The following is a 22682-nucleotide window of genomic DNA, read 5'->3' as shown; positions in this document are numbered from 1 at the left end:
ATATATATATATACACACACACACACACATATATGGCGTCCTGGTTGTGTGTTAATGCGCCACACTGCAAAACCATTTGAACTGCAAGGTTAGTGGTTCAAGCTCAACAGCTGTTCCTCAGAAACCCTATATAGGGTCGCTATGGGTTGGAACCAACTCGACAGCACTTAACAACAACAACATATATGTATGTATATGTATATATGTATTCTCACCGTGGACTCCTGGTGTGGTACTGTAGGATAAGCACTGGACTGCAAGGTCAATTTGAATTGCAAGATTAGCAGTTCAAACCCACTAGTTGCTCCTTGGAAACCCTATATGGGGTTGCTATGAGTTAGGACCGACTTGATGGTACTTAACAACAACATTTTCACCTTATATACAGAGTTTCTGATAAGGATTATTCAGGAATATTGAAAAATACAATAAATGGAAGGATAGAACATTAAAAACCACTACTTGACATTTTGGTTGTCAAAACTTTCAAGGTTTATAATATTTATTGATATTTTAAGACATTTTAAGAACTATCGTGTACTTTCAGATTATTTGTCTCTGTTGGGGTGAGATTGGGTTGCTCTAGTGTGAGCACAAAGTAGGTGCTCAATAAATGCTTACTGAGTGAATTAATTACTACAAGGAATCTATGACTCTAAAGTCTATATTCCCCTTTTACCATAGGTAAAATCTCTATGTAGTGTTAATTTATGTAACAAAACAAAGTTCAGCATAAGAAATGATTTAAAATAATACAATAAGAATGGGAAACTTGAAGATTAAAAAAAAAAAACAACTAAGATATTCCAATGAATTTCTAAATATACCACGCTTTGCCAGGAAAGTGAAAAACGAACATTTGTCAATGCACTTCAGATGAAAGTAAATTCTCAATACAAGCTTAAGTTTAAATTAACATGAAGAAAACATAATTACTGGGGAAAATAACCACATATGTTAAAAGATATGGTAACTCATTTTGAACCTACTCTCAACATTATCTGTGCAAAATTGCTTGTAGTGTCCTCAAAGGGGCCTCTGGCCAGATGCTTAAAAAACATTGCCTTCAATGGCATTCATCGAAGCTACGTGGCCTGCCGTTTCCTTTAACCAGGTGGAGTGAGGCGTGGTCACGGCTCTGCTTTGGAACAACTGGTCTGGATATGAGAAACCTGCAGAATCGGCAGCAGCAGCTGGAAGGCGTCCTGTATGTACGTTGTGCTGTTACAGCCCTGGTGAGGGGAAAAAATGTGGTTGATGGGTACAATCTTGATAGCTCTTCAATTAAAATAATGTTCTTTTTTCTCGAGCCTCACAACATTCGATTAAATGTTCCAGTCATGTTGGTGCTCAAAGCAAACGTAAGCACATTCCTTTGGATGGAGCTCATCCAGCTCTTAATAAATTCAACCAAAGAATTCACTCCAAATGAGGCAAGTCATCTTCATGGACGTTTAGGGTACACTGATATATTTATATATGTGACCCGATATGCTCAGACCCAGTCATTAACCCACTTCCTTGGAAACTACACAAAAGCAAAGTGTAATAGAGGTTCTAGTTTGTTCTAACCTACAGATGAATTTTTTTTTTTTTTTTAACTACATAAAGCTAATAGGGGCAGTAGTGATTTAGTAGTAAAATTCTTACCAATGCATGCTATACACAGTTCCTACCCATCTGTCAGTGGAGGCTTGTGTGTTACTATGACACTGAACATGTTTCAGCAAAGCTTTCAGACTAAGGTGGAGTAGGAAGAAAGGCCGGGCAATGTAATTCTGAAAATCAGCCAATGAGAACCCTACAAATCACAATGGTCTAATCTGTAGCCCACCATGAGGATGGCACAGGACTGGGCAGTACTCAGGGTTGCTGTGAGTCGGAGGCTGCTAACAAAACAACATATAAAACTAACTGAAGAAATTATTATGAAATGATTCATGGAAAATCCTGGAACATACTGGTACCTTCTGTACTTGGTTTAGATATTTGCTATTACTATTCTTGTACTCTGGTGTGTTAGCAAGGCAGTTTTCGGTAACTAGAACATGTGGAAACTTCTGTTGGAGAAGTGAATACACATTCGACTTCATATTCTTCATGATGGACATGGTAAATTAATTTGCTAATGCCTTCTGGGTGGCCAGGGAAATTTTTTCTTATACCACAGTCTGCTTTTTGCTACCAGGGCTTCCTGCAGAGCCTGCCCGCACAGCTCCTTGTCGTTCCTAGCTTGACTCCATTTCACTATGTGGTTGTCTCCTGAATAGTAACACATGGTGCTACCATCTTGTTACTTTTGTACCTTGATTGTTTTCCTTAATAGGAAGACTTGACTCCTAAAGTCATGGCTATGAAATACAGGTTGAAACGACAACAACCTAAAAGCCAATGTATTTGCCATCAAGTCATTGCTTACTCAAGGCAACCCCACATGTGTCAGAGAATAACTGTCCTCTGTAGGATTTTCAATGGCTGATTTTTCAGAAGTAGACCAGCAGGCCCTTCTTCCAAGGTGCCTAACTTTTCTGCTGGTAATCCCAAGTATTATTTGCACCACTTAGGGGCTCCACAACCAAATTAGTTGCCATTGAGTCAATTTCAACTGGTTTCAGACAACAACTGTGTTCCAGTGGGTTTCCAATGGCTATAAGCTATCATGAGTGCTTAACCATTTATACCAGCCACTGCCTCCTATAGGTTGCCCTCCAGATGTGAAGCCTTATAATGTTTAGATTTGCAATTCACAGCTACTTTAACAAGTAAGTTCAGATCTGGCTTGTTACTACCCTGTGGCTTCAGCAAGTTGCCTTGAACTTACAGAGGTGTTACCTTCTTAAAGTTTGGTCCCTAATGGAAGGTTTTTCTCCACCTACCATCACAGCTCAAGAACAAGGACTCCTGGGTTCTTTTCTTCTGTTCTACATCATTGTTTCTGTGGAAGCCACATTGGGTAGGGGAGTTTCATACCCTTGCAACTGATACTATAAAGTCTCGGTGAGTGGGCAGGTCATGGAGTGAGTGGTTATACTTCCAAGCAGAGGCTAGATGGTCTACTGAGTGTTTTTTTCTAGTTTGATGCTTTGTTGTTGTTAGGTGTTATTGGGTTGATTTTTGACTCACAGCAATCCCAGGTGATAGAATTTAGAACTGGCCTGCAGGGTTTTCTAGGCTGCAATCTTTACAGAAGCAGATCCCCAGGTTTCACTCCTGTGGAGCCACATGGTGGGTTCAGACCGTCAACCTTTCCATTAGCAGCTGAGCGCTTAACCACTGCATCATCAGGGCTCTTTGGCTGGTGCTTAGACTCAACTAAACCAAATGGCGGGGAGTGGTCATTTTGACATTAAGTAAACCACCGAGCAATAACCCCTCGTCACAGCCAACACTCAAAGTGTTAAATCTGGTGTCAAACTTGGCAGCAGAAATCTGTTCCTGCCGGAGAAAACAGTGACAGAAATAGCATGCAAGCTTAGCGTTTCTCTCTTTATAATCAGGGTTTCTTGAAAATGAGGCCTTGTTGCTTCACCGGAGGGTTTACAGCTGGTTGAGCTGTACAAATGTACTCAAAAGAGACGGCTGATGATAAGATTTAGAACTGCAATAACATTTGCTGCCTGGGAGAAAGACAAGGAAATGTAGCACTAGCAATTGCTTGGATTTCAGAGCAGTTTGTCTCTGGGGGCCACTTACCTCTAACAACACACTACTGATCATGGGGTTAAGAACCTCGGCCTTCTTGTTGCTCTGTGGAATCAAAAGTGTGAAATTGATAGATAGGTGAGTGCTCATAAGACAAAGATTGCCACATAAAATGTAATACACATGCTTTTCCGAGGAATAGTGTCCAGAGGAAGGAGAGAGTGGGATGCTTACTGTTTTGGGTGCTTCAGGTATGTGCGCTCATCTAATTTGAACAGAAATCTGAGGATTTCTGTAGGAAGCCAGTACCATTATAGCCCCTGATTTAAATTGATAAAATAGGGACCAGGAAGGCTGAGTAACTGGCATAAGATCACACAGCTAAAAATGTAAGCTCAGGTCTTCTGAATTATTAAAGTTGCATGCAGCAAGTCCAAAATTTGGTTAAGGTGGGTGAGACCGAGTTATGAAAGTGGAGGATTAGATCCTATTTGTATTTAAAATACTGCTATTTGGTCATCATGGATTTTTTGTTTTTGAGTTTTCGAAACATTGCATTAAAATATTGTCTATTTTGATTGCTGAGGTGTTGTGTCTGTGTGTTCCTTTATGTTTTGCACTTGAGGCAAGTCCGTTGTTAACTTACCTCTCCCAAGTCCTGGTATGGAATTTTCTGCTTCTTTTAAATGCAAATATGGGTTATTTGGTTATAAGCTGTCTTTCAGATAAGCAGCAAAATTAAACACTCTATAGATCTCGGTTTTAAATTTTCATGAATAGATGTGAGTACACAGTACAAAACCAGGCACAGAATTACTGCTGTTAAGTGCCATGAAGTCTGTTCCGACTCATAGCAATCTCACATAGGGTTTCCAAGGAGTGGCTGGTAGGTTTGCACTACCGACCTTTAGATTAGCAGCCCAGTGCTTATCCTATAGTGCCATCCCAGGACTCCATTGGTATGGAATAGAAGTTCAAAAAGTGCGAATCAGTACCGTCACTATTATAGTGGAAACTGTGAGGGCCAGAACGCAAAACAACTGCCGTATTTTTCTGGGTCTTGCTAGTTTCCCACCTTTGACAGGGTGCAGTCTGATCAGTTTTATGTTGTTGGTTTTAGTAGAAAACAGTTGAGCTTTTCTTCTGATAAGTTTCTGCCTTACACACTTTCTGGCTTTCGCAGGTTTTATTTTTGCTATTGGTCTATCAATCAACAGTCTTCTCCATCTAAAACTTTCAATCTACATTTTGACTACCAATCATGAAAAAGACTGGAAAGAGGGAGAAGAATCTCAAAGGGCTGGTTACCCTTCCTATGCCTGGAGAAATTTATGGTGAATAAAAGTAAATAAATGAACTTCATTTGCACAGAGAGCAGCCTGTTCTCATGGACACTGCTTGGCTGAGGGTGAAGAAAAATCTGTCTGGGGCAGTGACAATATGCAATTTTGGGGAAAACAAAACAAAACAAAACAAAAAAACAGTTCTTTGAAAACCCAGTCATTTTAGTAAGTAACCAGAAAATCCATTATGGTCTTTGCTTTTATGTTTATTTGATTATCAATAAACCTCTAAAATATAATCAGAATGAGGGCCATAAAGTGACATTGGTTTTCGGAATCAATGAGATGTGCAAGCAATTGAAAAGGAGCCCTGAGAGCAATATATACTCATTAGCTTCAAGTTATGAATAATGGCTGCTGCATTAGAGAACACACTTGACATAAAAGATTCATCACAGCACAAGATCGGGGACACAGCGGTGAGATGACATTTCTTAATAAACTCTGTTCTACACTGAGATTTTTCTTTCTCTAAAATGACAGCTTGTATGGTCCCGACTTTGAGCACTCTAGCATCTGTCCACATGTGTTATAGGCAGGAAAACCCCCCACATCCACTGCCACTGAGTCGATTCTGACCCATAGTAACTCTTTAAGATAGAGTAGAAGTGCCTCCATAGGACTTCCAACACTGCCACCTTTACACGCTATCAGTCAGAACTGACTCGATGGCACTTAACAACAACAACATCTTTACAGAAGGAGAACTACCTCTTTGTCCTGAGGAGCAGTTGATGGTTGAACCATTGGCCTCTCTAGTACTCTCTATACCACTAGGGCACCTTTGTGTGTTTATGTTATTGTTCTTAAGTGCTGCTGAGTTGGTTCCGACTCATAGTGACCCTGTACAGGGTTTCTGAGGAGCGGTTGGTGAGCTTGAACCACTGACCTTGTAGTTCAAACAGACCCTACAGTCCAGTGCATTAACCTGCAGTGCCACACTAGCACTCTTGTGTGTGTGTGTGTGTGTGTGTGTGTGTACGTATGCATAAATTCAAGGACACGCCACCTGCTGAAAGTGTGGATCAGGATCACTGTCAGAATCTCGGTTCCCATCCCAGCCTCATTGAAACCATGTGTGCATTTTAACAAGTTCACCGGATGAAGATGGCAAGGCAGTCACAAAGCTGGCACAAGACCTGGCAGTGTTTCGTTTTGTTACAATCCAGTCTCTATGACTTGGAGCTGACCTGATCAGGAGACCTGTTTGCACATTGAGGCTTGAAGAGCACTAGCGGAATATAATAAGTTAAAAGGAATGGAAAGTATTACTGTTCTGGACTGAATAGTGTCCCCTGCAAATCTGCGTTAATATCATAACCTGTATACATTTGGATGTCATCTTATTTCCGAATAAGATTCGTTAATGAGGTCATTCAGTATAGTTTAAACCTAGTTGCTTTGGAGTTCTAAGAAGCAGCAAAGCACAAATGGGAGAAGAGAGATGCCATGTGAAGACCAGGGAACTGAAGACCAGGGCCTACAGAAGCGAAAAGGAGACGAGGACCCTCCACCCCACCCCCACTCCACCCCATCCTACTCCCAGAGAGCCTTCCCCCACAGGGCTGGTGCCTTGAATGCAGGTGGCGAGCTTCTGAATTGTAAGGAAATTAAGTTCTAGTCTTTAAAGGTACCCACTTATAGCAGTTCAGTGACAGCTTGTTGCTGTTAAGTGCCTTCAAGTTGGTTCTCATAGAGACACTATATATGGTTTCCGAGAAGAGGCTGGTGAGTTTGAACTGCTGACCTTGTGGTTCAAACCGACCTTGTGGTCCAGTGCTTTCTCCCACAGCGCTACTCCTGGACTTCATTTAGCTATTTCAGCAGTTGGAAATTATGACAATTACACACTAATGTAGATAAATTAAGGCTTAATGTGAATCACATGAACATGTAACACAGCACACGTGCTCATTACTGTTGTTAGTGCCGCCGAGTTGGTTTAGACTCACAATGACCCTGTGTAAGGTTTCCAAAAAATGGCTGGTGGACTTGAACTGCCAAGCTTGCAGTTAGCAGGCCAGTGCTTATCCTATAGTGCCTCACTACCACCCTCATTACTAGCTAACTATAAAGAACCAAATAGTTGGTGATTTATCTGATTTGTCTGACGGGTAGACCACTGCGTAAGGTCAGTGGAGGAGCCTGGGTAATTCAGCTAATAGCCTCTCTGGCCCTCAGTTTTCTCACTGAGTGAACTATGGAAAGTGAGGAGGCAGTCTAGGGGCGCCAAAGAGGCCATTGCATCCTGATTAAGACCTCATGCTTCTCTTAAAAGCTAACATTTACACTAAAGCCCATGGGTTTATCGAACCACTTTATCAACAAACTTCATCCCTGCATCCCTCTGCCTACATACAATGGAATCCTATTGCTGAAGGTCTAAAACTGGGTAAATATAAACGATGCTGCTTTATAAAATAGGAGAGGCAAACCACTTTCACTGACAGCAGAATGAATAGGTGGGGGTGGGGGTGAATCAATGCCATTCGGTCAATTCTGACTTATTGTTGTTAGGTGCCGTTAAAAATTAGTAACGATTCATAGCAACCCTATGTACAACAGAATGAAAAACTGCTTGGTACTGTGCCAACCTCACTGCTGCTGCCACTGTGCCAATCCATCTTGCTGGGGGTCTTCCTCTTTTTCTCTGACCCTCCACCTTACCAAACATGATATCCTTCTCCAGCAACTTGTCCCTCCTGACAATGTGTCCCAAGTACGTGAGACAAAGTTTGGGCATCCTGGTCTCCAAGGAGCACTCTGACTGTACTTCTTCCAACAAAGATTTGTTTGTTCTTTTGGCAGTCCCTGGTACTTGTAATATTCTCCTGCAGCACCATAACTCAAATGCATCAGTTCTTCTATGGTCTTCCTTATTCACTGTCCAACTTTCGCAGGCATATGAGGTTACTGAAAATACCAAGTTTGGGTCAGGAATACCTTAGTCCTCAAACTGACATTTTTGCTCTTGAACACTTAAAGAGGTCTTGTACCTAATGCAATATTATCATTTGATTTCTTGACTGATGATTGCATGAGTGTTGATAGTTAATCTGAGCAAAAAGAAGTCTTTGACAACTTCAATTTCTTCTCCATTTATGTGGATGTTGTTTATTGGGCCAGTAGTGAGGATTTTTGTTTTCTTCAAATTGAGGAGCAACCCGTATTGAAGGCTATAGTCTTTGATCTTCATAGGGTAAATATTTTAAGTCCTTTTCATTTTCAGCAAGCAAGGTGGTATCATCTGCATATTGCAGGTTTTTAATGAGTCTTCCTCCTATCCTGATGTCAGGTTTTTTTGTGTTTTTTTTTTTTTTTCCATATAATCCAGCTTCTCAAATTATTTGCTCAGCACACAGACTGAATAAGTATGGTGTAAGAATACAACCCTGGCACGTCTCTTTCCTGATTTTAAAACATTCAGTATCTCCTTGTTCTTTTCAAACAATTGCCTCTTGGTCTATGTACAGGTTCCCCCAGGAGCACAATTAAGTGTTCTGGAATATTAATTCTCCCCAGTGTTGTCCATAGCTTGTCATGATCCATATAATCGAAAGACTTTAAACAGTTAATAAGGCACATGTAAACATCTTTCTGGTATTCTCTGCCTTCAGCCAAGATCCATCTGATGTCAGCAATGATATCCTTCATTCCACATCCTCTTCTGAAACTGACTTGAACCTCTGGAAGCTCTCTGTCAATGTATGGTTGCAACTGTTTTTGTAATATCTTTAGCAAAATTTTACCTGCAAAATTTGGGATAATAATGATATTATTATCCCTGCAAAACTTGGGATAATAATGATATTATCCCAAGATTTACACATTCCGTTAGGTCACCTCTCTTTGCAATGAGCACAAATATGGATCTCTTCCAGTCAGTTGGCCAGAGAATTGTCTCCCAAATTTCTTGGCACAGATGAATGAATGCCTTCAGTTCCACATCAGTTTGTTGAAAGATTTCAAATTCTATTCTATCAATACCTGAAGTCTTGTTCTTTGCTAATGTCTTCATTGGCTCTTGATCATATGCTATCTCTTGAAATGGTTGAACATCGACTGTTTCTTTTTGTTATACTGACTCTGTGTATTCCTTCCATCTTCTTTTGATGTTTTCTGCATCATTCAATATTTTGCCCAGAGAATCTTTCAATATTACAAGTCGATGCTAGACTTTTTCTTCAGTTCCCTCAGCTTGAGAAATGCTGAGCGTGTTCTTTCCTTTTGGTTTTCTAACTCCAGGTCTTTGCACATTTCATTGTAATATTTGACTTTGTCTTTTCAAGCTGCTCTTTGAAATTCTCTATTCAGCTCTTTCACCTTCTCGTTTCTTCCATTTGCTTTAGCAACGTTTTGCTGGAGAGCAAGTTACTGAGTTTCTTCTGATATCCACTTTGGGCTTTTCCTTCTTTCTTGTTTTCTTAATAACCTTTTACTTTCTTCCTGTATGATGTTCTTGATGTCATCCGACAACTCTTCTGGTCATCGTTTAGTGTCTAATGAAACAAATCTGTTCTTCAGATGATCTCTAAATTCAGGTGGGATATGTTCAAGGTCATATTTTGGCTTTCGTGGACTTGTTTTAATTGTCTTCAACTTCAGCCTGAACTTGCATATGAGTAGTTGATGGTTTGTTCCACAATTTGCCCCTGGCCTTGTTTTGGCTGATGATACGGAGCTTTTCCACTGTCTCTTTCTACAGATGTAGTCAATTTGATTTCTGTGTATTACATAGAGTGAGGTCCATGTGTATAGTTGTGTTTTATGTTGTTTAAAAAAAGGTATTTGCAATGAAGAAATCATTGGTCTTGCAAAATGCTGTCATGCTACCTACCTCCAGCATCGTTTCTATCATCAAGGCCATATTTTAAACTACTGATCCTTCCTCTTTGTTTCCAATCTTTGTATTCTAGTCATCAGTAATTATTAATACATATTGATTGCAAGTTTGATCAATTTCAGACTGAAGAAGTTGGTAGAATTCTTCAATATCATTATCACTAGCTTTAAGTGGTTGGTGTGTAAATTTGAACAATAGTGGTATTAACTGGTCTTCCTTGCAGGCGTATAGATCTTATCCTGTCACAGACAGCGTTGTACTACAAGATAGATCTTGATAAGTTCTTTTTGATGATGAAGGTGATGCCATTCGTTTTCAATTTGTCATTCCCACCATGTCATCGTCAGATTCAAAATGGCCGATACCAGTCCATTTTAGCTCACTATGCCTAGGATATTGAAGTTTATGTTTTCCATTTAATTTTTGACAATTTCTAATTTTCCTAGATTCATACTTGTACATTACATGTTCTGATTATTAACTGGTGTTTACAGCTATTTCTCTTCATTTTGAGTTGTGTCCCATTTGCAAATGAAGGCTTTGCTCGATTTGTGTCATCACGGTCAAAGGTACTTTGAGGAGGGACTCTTCCTTCTCCCATCGAATTCTGAATGCCTTCTGAAGAGGGGCTCATCTTCTGGCAGTTAACTGACAATATTCTGGTGTTCTCCATCATCTGTGAATATTAGTATTCTGGTGCTATCTGACTGTGTTCCATTGCTATTTATAAGGTGTTCAGTAACTAAGTATTCAGAAGTAGTCCATCTTTCCTTCCTCCAAGTCTATCTTAGTCTATAATCTCAGCTGAAATCTGTCCACCATTGGTGAACCTGCTGCTATTTCAAATACTGGTGGCATAGCTTCTAGAATCAGCAACACACAAGCCACCAAAGTATGACATACTGACAGATGAGTGGTGAATTCTGACTCATAGACACCCTTTATAGAGTTTCTGAGGAACGGATGGTGGGTTTGCAATGGCAACCTTGTAGTTAGCAGTTCATTCTTATCCTGCAGTGCCACATTGTTGTTGTTAAGAGTTGCTGAGTCAGTTCTGACTCACAGTGACCCTGCATTGGGTTTCCAAGGAGCGTGCCAACCTTGTGGTTAGCAGTCCAGTGCTTGTCCTACAGCTTCATACCAGGACCTCTACAACACCACACTAGGGTCTCTTTACTAACCTAGTGATTTCAAGACAGGTAGGAGACGGACATCTCTTGGATGTGGGAGCAAGTCTCATAATCATTTCCTACTTCTCTGAGAACTACCCTTGACCCCAGAGGCAGGTGCACTCTGGTAGTCAGGTCTACATGATGTGACCTTGTTTTCAGTCACAACCAAGGTAGACATCTGACCCATGCTGATGCAAACTTTCTTACCCAGGAACCCAGAATTTTCAGTGGAGACATGTAGGGTCTGGGGACTGATGAAGCAGAATCATGTTAGTAGCAGCACTTTAGAAAGAGGGTTCCTGAAATCTGGGGCGGGGTCCCCAGAATTGCCCATGTTGCTCCTTTCTGAGGCCTAGTGGGTTAACACGCTTTGTGATACTCCCTGCTTTCAGAAACCCCTTTTCTGTCTAAAGCATTCAAAGCTTGTTTCTGTGACATGCAACCAAAACAAAGCAAAAACCCAGCTTAACTAAAATCTGCTCTATTTAATGGAAAAAGATGTCAGAGTGTTTGTACCCAGGTAGAAAAGCTGGAAACAAATAATTCCACTTCTCTTCTCTGGTCCCACTAAGAAGGGGTTATATAATGTGACTGATTTCTAAAGAACAGAATCAGAAGCCACACTTCCAAATGAGTGCTGTGCCTTTCAAAGTTGCTACCTTGTGAAAAGAAACACTTATGCCAATTGGTAGAATGTTCTCTTTTGGTTAAAGTTGAGGTGTGACAACTAAGCAAAGGAAAGTGTTATCTTGTGTGGCTTAAAAAAATAAGTCTTGGGCACAACAGTGAATGAGACCATTCAAAATTAATCATTATACTAGAGATTCTTACATTATAACTCACAATATTAAAAAATCTATAGAAGGAACCTTCAAGTGACATGGTTTTGTGGGTTTTTTTTTTTCACAAATAAGAAAAATGAGGCCCAGAGAGGTTTGAAAACTCAACCTCTGGAATTTCTGAGAAACCGATCCTCAGCTAGAACCCAGTCTGAGGGAGCACTAAGCGGCCTGTACTCAGGGAAGGTACTCTTGGTACTGTTTTCAGGAAACTTTATGACAGAGTTTCTGTTTTATGAAGCTATGAAAGATGTTTCCTCCACTTTTCCTCATAGCTCCCTGAAAGACCTGTTGTTGTTGTTAAGTGCCATCGAGTCAGTTCTGATTCATAGTGACCCTGTACAGGGTTTCCTAGGAGTGCTGTTGAGTCTGAACTGCTAACTTTGAGATTAATAGTTCAATGCGTATCCTATAGAGCCATACCAAGACTCCAGACCCATATCCCTTAAATAAGTGAAAAAGAATCAATCTTACCCCAATAGTGGTTAAAGAATTCATAAACTTCTTTGATAAGGAAGCCACTTCACTGCACATTGCAGTAGTTAATCTGAAATCAGAAAAAATAGGTGTCTGTGGGTTTTCCATAAAGTGAAATCTATGAATTGACGTGACAATTACTGATATTAACGTAGCGTTGCAGTTACAAGAATAATACAAGAGTCTGAAGATCCGCATAGAAATGTGCAATCAGACACTTTTCAATACTCCTCTGTTATTCACAATCACAACTGAGCCGGCTCCTGATTTTCTTTGCAAGCTTAAGTAACAAATCATCACCTAACTCACTTGATTACTTTTTTGGGGGGAATCAAAACTGTATGCAGGATGAATATAAGCCTTGAGCTCTACTTGTATAAGTGCAGAAACTCTTTGGCTATGTGGCTTCTCCCTAACTCTGTCATGTCTCTAAAATAACAATGAACACTCATTGAGGCAGTAGGCTAAGTAAGTACACTGTAATTGCTTACCTCAGGTCTCTTCAGAAACAACTCCTGGAATATCTAGGTCTCTTTCTTCTTCTCAGTAAATGTGTTTCTTAAGAAAATCCTTACTTCTTCAGATGATCACAAAATGGTAGAATTGGTTGACTCAGACCTGAGTCTTTATTGTGGTTGTGTATGTATGTGAGTATATGTGTGTAGAGAGAGACGCATACATAGAGTCAAAGGACACATATGAGGAAGTTTTAGAAAGTTCATGGAAAATGGAATTAAAAGAGAATGGAATTTTTTCATCAACTTTTTGAAGCCCCCACACGTGAGTGTGTGTGTGTATATATATATATATCTGGTAGCATAGTGGTTACGAATCGGGCTGCTAACCTCAAGGTCAGCAGTTTGAAATTACCAGCTGTTCTGTGGGATTTGAAAGATGAGGCTTTCTGCTCTCATAAAGATTTGCAGCCTTGGAAACCCTGGGCAGGGTCACTATAAATTGGAACCAACTCCATGGTACTTAACAACAACAACATACATATATATATGTAAATAAAATGGAAAAAGTAAAGATTGAAAGTTAACATTTACTTTATCAGAACTTTTGCTTGGTCCTGAGCAGGTTTTTCCTCTTCTTGTCCATGAAGAATTAATTCTGCTACTTTATGAAGCTGCTCGATACAGCGCGCGGTTACTTCTGCCAGACTTTCAATGCACAGCATGTATACATCCTAAAATGCATGAATACAAGTGGCAAAATGATCCGCCAAGCAGATGTGTTTTTAAAAACAAAAAGACAACCATGTGACATTTTAAAAATGATTAAATTATTGAAGAAACAAATATGGCATAAAAAATTCATGCAAACATAATGGGAGTGTCTGACTTTCTATGTGGAAATGGTGCCATTGAACGTAAGCCCCATCAGGGCCCCAGGGATGTCATGAGCCTTGTGCACAGCTGCCTCCCACAGAGCTTGGCGCAATGCTGTGTCCACAGCAGGCAGGTGTCCCCAAACACAAGTGGAAAAGATGTGGACTGAGCAGACCTCAACTAGAATTCTTTCTTAGAGTGAGCTAACTTAAAATGTTACTTTCTCTACAATTAAAATTCAGTGTAAGAAGAAGTTATGGCAAACTCCCTTTTGGAACACAGGTAGGATATAAATTATGCACATATAAATCAATTAAACCAGAATGAAAACTAGAGTAATGAAAAAAAAAAAAATTAAAGCCTCAGTTATAGAATAAAAGCTATGGTCATGAATATATATATATAATAACATATATATATATATATATTAAAGCTTCAATTAGCTCATTAGTTACAGGGCTTCAAGACGTTTTATAGTAACAAATTTGCATAGAAGATAGAATTTTACTCTAAAGATAAATCAACCATGTTCTTAAAGATGTCTCTCTTTTTTCCCCCTTTAAGTTATAATTGTAAAGTTAGGGAGAAAATCTCCAATTCTGTGCTAATCTATGGGCTGTCTTGACGAAAATATTTTAGGATTTATTATATTACTGCTCACAGTGAGGAATGAAGTAAAAATGAAAATAAAGTGGCCTTTCTTCATGGAAAATCATGCTGTGAATAAAATGACCAGAATACTGCTTTTGGTTAGGTAGACAATCGAATATGAATTTACCTCTATACTCTTCCCTTTCCTTTCTTCCTTTGTGTCTTCTTCAGCGTGTTCAGCCTTCTCTTCTTCCTTAGTCTCCTCCTCTGACTCTTTTGACATATCTACTGACACCACGGCTGGATCTTCTTCCACCCAGTCATTAGCTTTTTTCATGGCCTGGAAACCGACCCCCAATCAGAGAGATACATTCATTATGGAAATATGGAAACGAAGTCATTTCAACCTCAGGACTAGAATCAAACTGCTTCAAGCCTTCAACGGTGGTTCTCTGTAGGTTCCCGGAGTGGTGGAGGCAATTCTTCAACCGTGAGGACCCAAGATGGTGCCAATGGTTTACACTCTGGCACTTAGCGACAGCAACAACTAACCTAAAAGGTTGGCAGTTCAAACCTACGCAGCAGTGGGCTGGAAGAAAGGTGTGTGCTAGTCTGTTTCCATAAAGTTGATCCCCAAACACAACATGGAAAAAATATTTGCACCTCTTCTCATAGACAAAAGTCCAATTTCTTAAAAATAAAAAAGATTACAGCCAAGAAAACTCTATGGCGCAGTTCTATTTTGTAACTCATGTAGTTACCTAGAGTCAGAATTGATTCTATGGCAACTTTGTGTGTGTATGTGTGTGTGTGTTTAATAAAGAAGAGGGGACAAAATAGAGAGTGTGGAAAAGACATCACATGAGCTGAGGACTTTAGAAAAAGCATATAAAGAAGCAGAAATTGTCGCTCTAGCTGAGAGAGACTAAACATAATCAGTACCAAATCCATGATGCCACTTGCCAGTGGATTAGGTACAAACAGACCAACATTGTGGAGGCCTCCCCACCCCCACCCCCCGGAATGACAAAGAACCTCTGCATTCCTCCTAGCCCTGAAGTGGTTCAGACTCTGTAAAACAAAAGCAGTGCTTTTGGGGGGAAAGAAAGCACATACAAAATGAGATCCTGTTAAGAATAAAAATGACAGCCCCATTGGAAGAAAAATCTATAATATATTTTTCATATTTCATGACTAAGTATAAAAGAATAACAATACTTTCCTAATATAGGTTAGGAATTTAGTCTGGGCTGTTGTTAAAGCAAATTTCCTCATGTGCTATGTCTCATGAAGCTCTTAATGTTTCATGAACCTAGTAATGCATCACGTTGCGCAGATGAAGGATGGCTCTGCTGTTCCCATATTCATTGTGGGTCTTCCAGCCTCGAGGCAGAGTAGGGGACAGTTGCTGGAAAAAGAGCCATGGTTATTCTGTAACTAGTTTAATTTCAGAGGAATCGACGAGCCCAGCCGACGCAACCTTTGACCTTAAAAATGATGGCTCAATTGTATAAGCAGAATCCATGTCCCGCGATCTGTTATTCCCTGAATTTTAAAGGTACAGACGTGCCCAGCAATCATCATTATAGCTGAAACTGCCTGCTTATGTGGCAGTTGCTTCTGAGCTATGCTAACCTCAATACTCCTTTTTAAAGCATAGAAGGTCAAGTTCAAGATGCCAGGCAGAGTGCTGAATAGCAAATTAACAGTAAGAAGATTCTGGGTGAGAAAACCCAGCAAAACTCTCCAGCTGTGCCTGCAGAGAGGCTGTTTTAGGGACAAAGTTTTGCCCTAACTATGTAAATAAAGCAGTGACTCTTGAAGCCAGCACACACTGCCTTCTATGCATTGGCAGGCACAATACAGAGATGAATGAGGCAATTTTTCCCTGTGTTTGCACTCACCGACCTGCCAGAATTGGTGACCCTTATTGGAGATAAAGCAATTACTCATCTTTCCACCTCACTGCCTCGTTCTGCCCTCTCCCACCTGGATCGGTACTGGAGTACCTGTGTAAACCACTGCAGGCTAAGAAGAGGACCGGAAAAGAAGAAGGAAAAAAAAAAAAAAAAAAACAGGAAAAACAAGCCAGTCTTAAGTTCTTAAGTAATGAGTGATCAGTGTTCCCATTAAGGAACTCTACAGCAAGACCCTGAACCACTTGCACGACATACTTATTAGAAGAGCCCAGACTGTTATCTGGAATGTTCTTAGACACGATGCAGTATCAGTGTTTCGGGGGTGAGGAGACATGTACTTTACCTCACAGATGTGTCTCTCTTCCCGAATTATGGAATGTCACTTTAAAGGGGGGTGGGGGGTGGGGATTTGAAAGTTCATTGGGTGACTTTGCTCCCTTTTCCCCTTCCCCATCCTGAGCATAGTAATTCCTGGTCTAATATAAAATCCTTATTTTTCCCAGTGACTTGTTCAAGGTCCGAGGTAGTACTAAATTTACTGCTAAAATGCAGATCTCATGATCCAACATGAGATCCACCATCAAATTTTCTTATGCTGCTTAAAGTCTCATGGTGCCATATGGGGTTTTGGGGTTTTCCATTTCAGATGGATCTCTAGACTTATATAACTGTAAACTTTTCTCTCTTTCTTTAAGCAAAAACTTAGAATCAGATGGTGCTGACCTTATTGAGTTTGTCAGGTGTGGCCGCGACATGTATTTCAAAGAGAAGTTCTGTAAGCATGCTAGCGAATTCTTCTCCTTTTTCTTCTAAGCCTAGAAATAGAGAATGACAGAGTAAGAAGAGTGGTTTCATTGGCATCCTGCAGAATGTGGCAGATGGCCTAATTTGACAGCCTGCAGTCAGGGTTGTTTGACTAAATGGATGCTGCAACAGTCCAGCCTCCAGCTACCAACTGGTGGTGAGTCTGAATGCACCTATCTGTCTGCTAGGTGAAGGGTTAGTGGTGCCATGAGGTTAACAACTCTAGATGGGACACCCCTGAGCTGGTCTAAGGGTAACCTAAGGCCAGGGACTTCCTAAGTCTTGTTCATAGTGATGGGTGGTCAACAGCTATTCACTGGAAGAATTTTTGGAAGAACAAATGAATGACCTTTCTCAGACATGTGTGAGCTGTATCTCTGGTTTAGAGTTTTGTTACACTTGGCATGACAATCCTATGATACTCAGGATGCCTTTTTTTGTCCACAGAGACACAGCACTGAGCAACATAATTCATCCCAATACGTGTCTACTATCTGATGCAACAATAGTATATTCTGGAGGGATTCCCCAAGGTTCCCTAGGATACCATTCTGGTCCTACAATACTCTTAGTGATCTGGCTTCCCTCTAGATTGGAAGCTTCATAAGGACAGACAGTATTTGCTTTGCTCACTTCTGACTCTATAGCATCTAACACAGTACCTGGAACATGACAACCCGTTACCAGTGAGTCCTTTCTGACTCATAGCAACCTCCTAGGACAGAAGAGAACTGCCCTATGGGGTTTCCAAGGCCATTTTTTAAATGTTTCTGAAAATACATGTTGAAGAATTCAATTCCACAATGGGTTTATTAGTTTGGAGGGGGAACAAAAGCACCATTAATCTGACATGATTATATGATCTGCTTCCAAAAAGATTTACAGCCTCAAAAACCCTCTGGAGCAGTTCTGCTTTGTTCTCTAGGGTTGCTATCCATTGAAATCCCTGCAATGGCAGTTGTTGTTAAGTGCAATTGAGTTGGTTCCAAATCATAGTGACCCTGTATAGGGTTTCTGAAGAGCGGGCAGTGAATTTGAAATACCGACCTTTTATTTCAAACCAACCTTGTGGTTCAGTGCTTATCCTACAGCACCACATCAGGACTCCTGTGATAACAATTGTTGTTGTTAAGTGCAATTAAGTCGATTCAGACCCATAGCGACCCTGTGTAAGGTTTCCGAGGAGCAGCTGGTGAGGTTGAACTGCCGACCTTGCAGTTCAAATGACTTTGCAGTCTGGTGCATTAACACACAGCGCCACACCTAGACTCCAATGATAGCAGTTGTTGTTGTTATGTGCTGTGGAGTCGGTTCTGACTCATAGCAACCCTATACAGGGTTTCCGAGGCTGTAAATCTTTACAGGAGCAGAAAGCCTCATCTTTCTCCCGTGGAACAGCTGGTAGTTCTGAATTGCTGTGAGATTAGCAGCCCGATTCGTAACCACTATGCTACCAGAGCTGGGTTTTAATCTTTACTGAAACACTGACACATCTTTCTCCTGAGTGGCAGGAGGGTTTGAACTACTGATCTTTCGATGAGCAGCTGAGTGCTAAGCCACTGGGTCACCAGGGTTCCGTCCTGGAACCTAGCAAGTGCTAAATGAAAATGTATTGAATAACAAAATTAATATCATTAGTGGGCAATAAAGAGGAGAAAAAATCCTGAGCAGCTATGTTCTCAGTTTTCTCATTAGTGTTTATAAGCTGTAGTCACTTTTAAACTTTAGGATAATAAATGCTAAACAATGGGATGCCACATGGGTTTATGAGTTTGGAGGAAAACAGAGGTATCATTAATCTGGTCTGATTATATCTCAAAACACTTTTGAGAAAAAAAGACTGTGAATTATGCCTTCCAGGAAGAGTATGCCAGCTGAAGAAATACTTTATCTATCATTTGTTTGGACAAGCTGCTTTCTGTTTTATAGACCAAGTGGTTAACTGGCAGTGGGTCTTGGTTAAAAAAATTTTTTGGCTTAGGTCATTTTCTTGTCATCTATAATTCATGTGTACCTAGGTAGTGAGAATGGTTAATAAGCTTGACTGATAACTGGAAGGTTGGCGGTTCAAGGTCTTCCAGAGGTGCCCTGGAAGAAGGCCTGGGGTCTACTGCTGAAAAATCAACCACTGAAAACCCTACGGAACAGTTGCTGAATAGAAAGAGGCTGAGACGGAGACCTGGAAGATGTGATTCTACCCCAGCTCCTACCTATACTGACATCCGGACCTGGGGACAGTCCAGTCACACAGCTTCTCTCCCCTCCTCTGTGAATTCAGAAAAACAACACCCACCCACCTCCTCTTCAAGGCTGTAAGCACCAAAGAGAACAAAAAATGTGTTTACGAAAGTGATTTGTAAACAAGGAATTTTTTGTAAATATATTATATGAGCTATGTAGACATCAGTGTAGGGCCTTAAAAATTGGGATTAGTCAACACTAAATCAGAATATAAGTGCACTGTATAACAGCAGCTTTTAAATGTGCATTTCATTCTATAAAACAGAGAAACACACCAAGAACTTGCAGCAAAAAATAATAATAATAATAGAGAGAAATGGTAGAAGATAAATACAGATGATAAAAAATGTTGCATGAAAGACTACCTATTACCACAACTCTGGTCTATATATATGGTGAGGAAGATATTCACTACAGCAATATAAATAGAAAATAGCCTTTTAAGATCTGTTCACAATAGCAGTAAACCAAAGGAGGGACCCATGACAGTGCAATTAAATTACACTCCATTGGAAAGACAAACATGCAAATCATTAAGTAACTTTATTAACTGCAGAGAAGTCTGATATCATATTTATCTAAAAATGACAAGTTATTACATTTTCTGAGACTACCACATAAATTATTTAGGTGTTAGGAGGCTTTTAGGAATGTAAGTGCTTACAAGACAAAAAAAATGATGAGATTGCTCTGGTTTCTTGCAGATTTTTTGCTCCTGGATTGTCTACTCACCCCCACTAATGATGATGAGTCTTCTCTGTACCTTTTGGGTAATCTCCCAGACTTTCTACAGTTATAACACTCAACAATAGTATAAACTTAATGGCAACCCCTCTATTCTTTCCTGCCAATTCTTCATTAAGTGTTTGACTGACATTTATTAAATTCTTAAATTAAATGTATTAAATTACTTAAAATTAATAGTTGTTGTTAGGTGTCATGGAGTTGGTTTGTACTCAAAGCAACCCATTTTACAACAGAGTGCAACACTGCCCTGTCCTCACAATGTTGCCACGTTTGAGCCCACTGTTGTAACCACTGTACCAGTCCATTTCGTTGAGGGTCTTCCTCTATCTACTTTGCCAACCATAATGTTCTTCTCCAGGGATGAGTCTCCTTATAACAAATTATATGACACAAAGTCTCACCATCCTCGCTTCCAAGAAGCATTCTGGCTGTACTTCTTCCAAGACAGATGTGTTGGTTCTTTTGGCAATCCATGGTATAGTCAATATTCTTCATTAACATCAAAGTTTGGAGTCCTGGTGTGGTGCTGCGGGATAATGCACAGGACTGCAAGATTGGTTTGAACTAAAAGGTCGGCGGTTCAAGCTCACCAGCCGCTCCTCAGAAACCCTATTGCTATGAGTTGAAACTGACTTGATGGCCCTTAACAACAACACCATAGTTCAAATGCATCCATTTTTCTTCAGTCTTCCTTATTTATTGTCCAGGTTTTGCATGCATATGCAATGAATGAAAATATCGCTTGGTTCAAACACACCTTAATCCTCAAAGTTACATCTTTTGCTTTTTAACATTTTAAAGAGGTCTTCTGAGGCTGATTTGCCCAAAGCAGCAAAGACTTTAATTGATGGACTTCTTCCATGGGTGTTGACTGTGAATCCAAGTAAAATGAAATCCTTGACAACTTCAATCTTTTCTTTGTTTATCATGATGTTGGGTTTTGGTCTAGTTGTGAGGATTTTTTGTTTTCTTTAGGTTGAGGTATAATCCATACTGAAGCCTATGGTCTTCCTTAGTAAGTGCTTTAAATCCTCTTCATTTTCAGCAAGCAAGATTGTGTCATCTGCACAGAATAGATTGTTAATGAATCTTCCTCTAATCATGATGTCATGTTCTTCTTCATATAATTGAGTTTCTCAGATTATTTGCTCAGCACACAGATTGAAAAAGTTGGTGAACGGATACCATCCTGACACACACCTTTCTTGATTTTATTGTTGTTAAGTGCCGTTGAGTTGGTTCTGACTCTTAGCGACTCTGTAGAGATGGTTTCCGAGGAGCGGCTGGTGATCTTGAACTGCCAACCTTGTGGTTCAAACTAACTTTACAGTCCAGTGCATTAGTCCACAGCACTGCACCAGACTCCAAAACACTCAGTATCCCCTTGTTACTTTGGAATGACTGCCTCTTTAGTCTATGTACAAGTTCTGTATGAACACAATTAAGTATTTTGGAATCTAGTTTTTCATAATGTTATCCATAATTTGTTATGCTCTACTCAGTTGGATGCCTTTGCATAGCCAATAAAACACTGGTAAACATCTTTATATTATGCTTTTCTTTAGCTAAGAGTCATCTGACATCAGCAGTGATATAATGCCTTGTTCCGTGTCTCTTCTGAATCCGACTTGAATTCCTGGTAGTTCCCCATTGATGTACTGCTGCCACTGTTTTTGAATTACTGTCAACAAAATTTTACTTACATGTGATATTAATGACATTGTTTAATGTTTTCCACATTCTGTTCAATCACCTTTCTTTGTAATGGGCACAAATCTGAATCTCTTTCATTTAGTTGACCAGGTAGCTGATTTCCAAATTTCTTGGTTTAGATGAGTAATCACTTCCAGTGCTGCCTCTGTTTGTTGAAAGATCTCCGGTGGTATTCCATCAAGTCCTGGTGCCTTTGTTTTTTGCTAATGCCTTCAGTGTAGTTTGGACTTCTTCCTTCAGGTACTATTAGTTCTTGATCATATGCTACCTTCTGAAATGGTTGAACAAAGTCTTTTTGGTACAGTGACTGTGTATTCCTTTCATCTTTTTTTGATGCTTCTGCATTGTCCAAGTTTTTGCCCATTTTATTGTTGTTGTTAAGTGCTCTCAAGTTGGCTCCAACTCATATAGCGACTTTGTATAGAGTTGCCGAGGAGGGGCTGGTGATCTTGAACCACCAACCTGGCAGTTCAAACTGACCTTGCGGTCCAGTGCATTGTCCTTCAGCACCACAGAATCCTTGAGTATTGAAACATAAGGCTTGATATTTTTCTTCAGTTCTTTAAGCTTGAAAAATGTCAACCATGTTCTTCTCTTTCCGTTTTTAAACTCCAAGTTTTTGCATATTGCATTATAATATTTTGTTTTCTCAAGTAGTCCTTTGAAATCTTTTTTTCAGCTCTTTATGTCATCATTTCTTCCTTTCAGTTTAGGTACTCTACTTTTAAGAGCCACCACTCGTCTGTTGGTTTGTCGTACTGTGGTGGCATGTGAGTTGCTATGATTCTGGAAGTTAGGCCACCGGTATTTTAAATACCAGCAGGGTCACCCACGGTGGACAGGTTTCAGATGAGCTTCCAGATGAAGACAGTCTAGGAAGAAGGAGTGACAAACTACTTCCAAATATTTAGTCACTGAAAACCTTATGGATAGCAGAGAAACACTGTCCAGAAACGGCTACAATCATACATTGACAGAGAACTTCAGAGGTTCAAGCCGGATTCAGAAGAGGCCGTGGAA

General features: G+C 40.1%; 1 protein-coding gene across 1 annotated transcript in view; it reads right to left on the bottom strand.

The window, feature by feature from the left end:
* Nucleotides 1–890: 890 nt before the first annotated feature.
* Nucleotides 891–22682, bottom strand: part of FAM114A1 (family with sequence similarity 114, member A1) — a 76483-nt gene continuing 54691 nt past the window's right edge. Inside the window, exons 8-13 of the mRNA XM_006873210.1 lie at nt 16881–16972; nt 14426–14578; nt 13366–13505; nt 12314–12386; nt 3694–3747; nt 891–1232 (exon numbers count right to left, since the gene is read on the bottom strand). Of these exons, the coding sequence (XP_006873272.1) occupies nt 1131–1232; nt 3694–3747; nt 12314–12386; nt 13366–13505; nt 14426–14578; nt 16881–16972 (614 nt within the window). The 3' untranslated portion in view covers nt 891–1130. The remainder of the gene's footprint in view (nt 1233–3693; nt 3748–12313; nt 12387–13365; nt 13506–14425; nt 14579–16880; nt 16973–22682) is intronic.

This window comes from Chrysochloris asiatica, unplaced genomic scaffold (genome assembly GCF_000296735.1).
Source record: "Chrysochloris asiatica unplaced genomic scaffold, ChrAsi1.0 scaffold00230, whole genome shotgun sequence".
In the NCBI taxonomy this organism is placed as follows: Eukaryota; Metazoa; Chordata; class Mammalia; order Afrosoricida; family Chrysochloridae; genus Chrysochloris; species Chrysochloris asiatica.
This window is presented reverse-complemented; position numbering and strand designations above follow the sequence as displayed.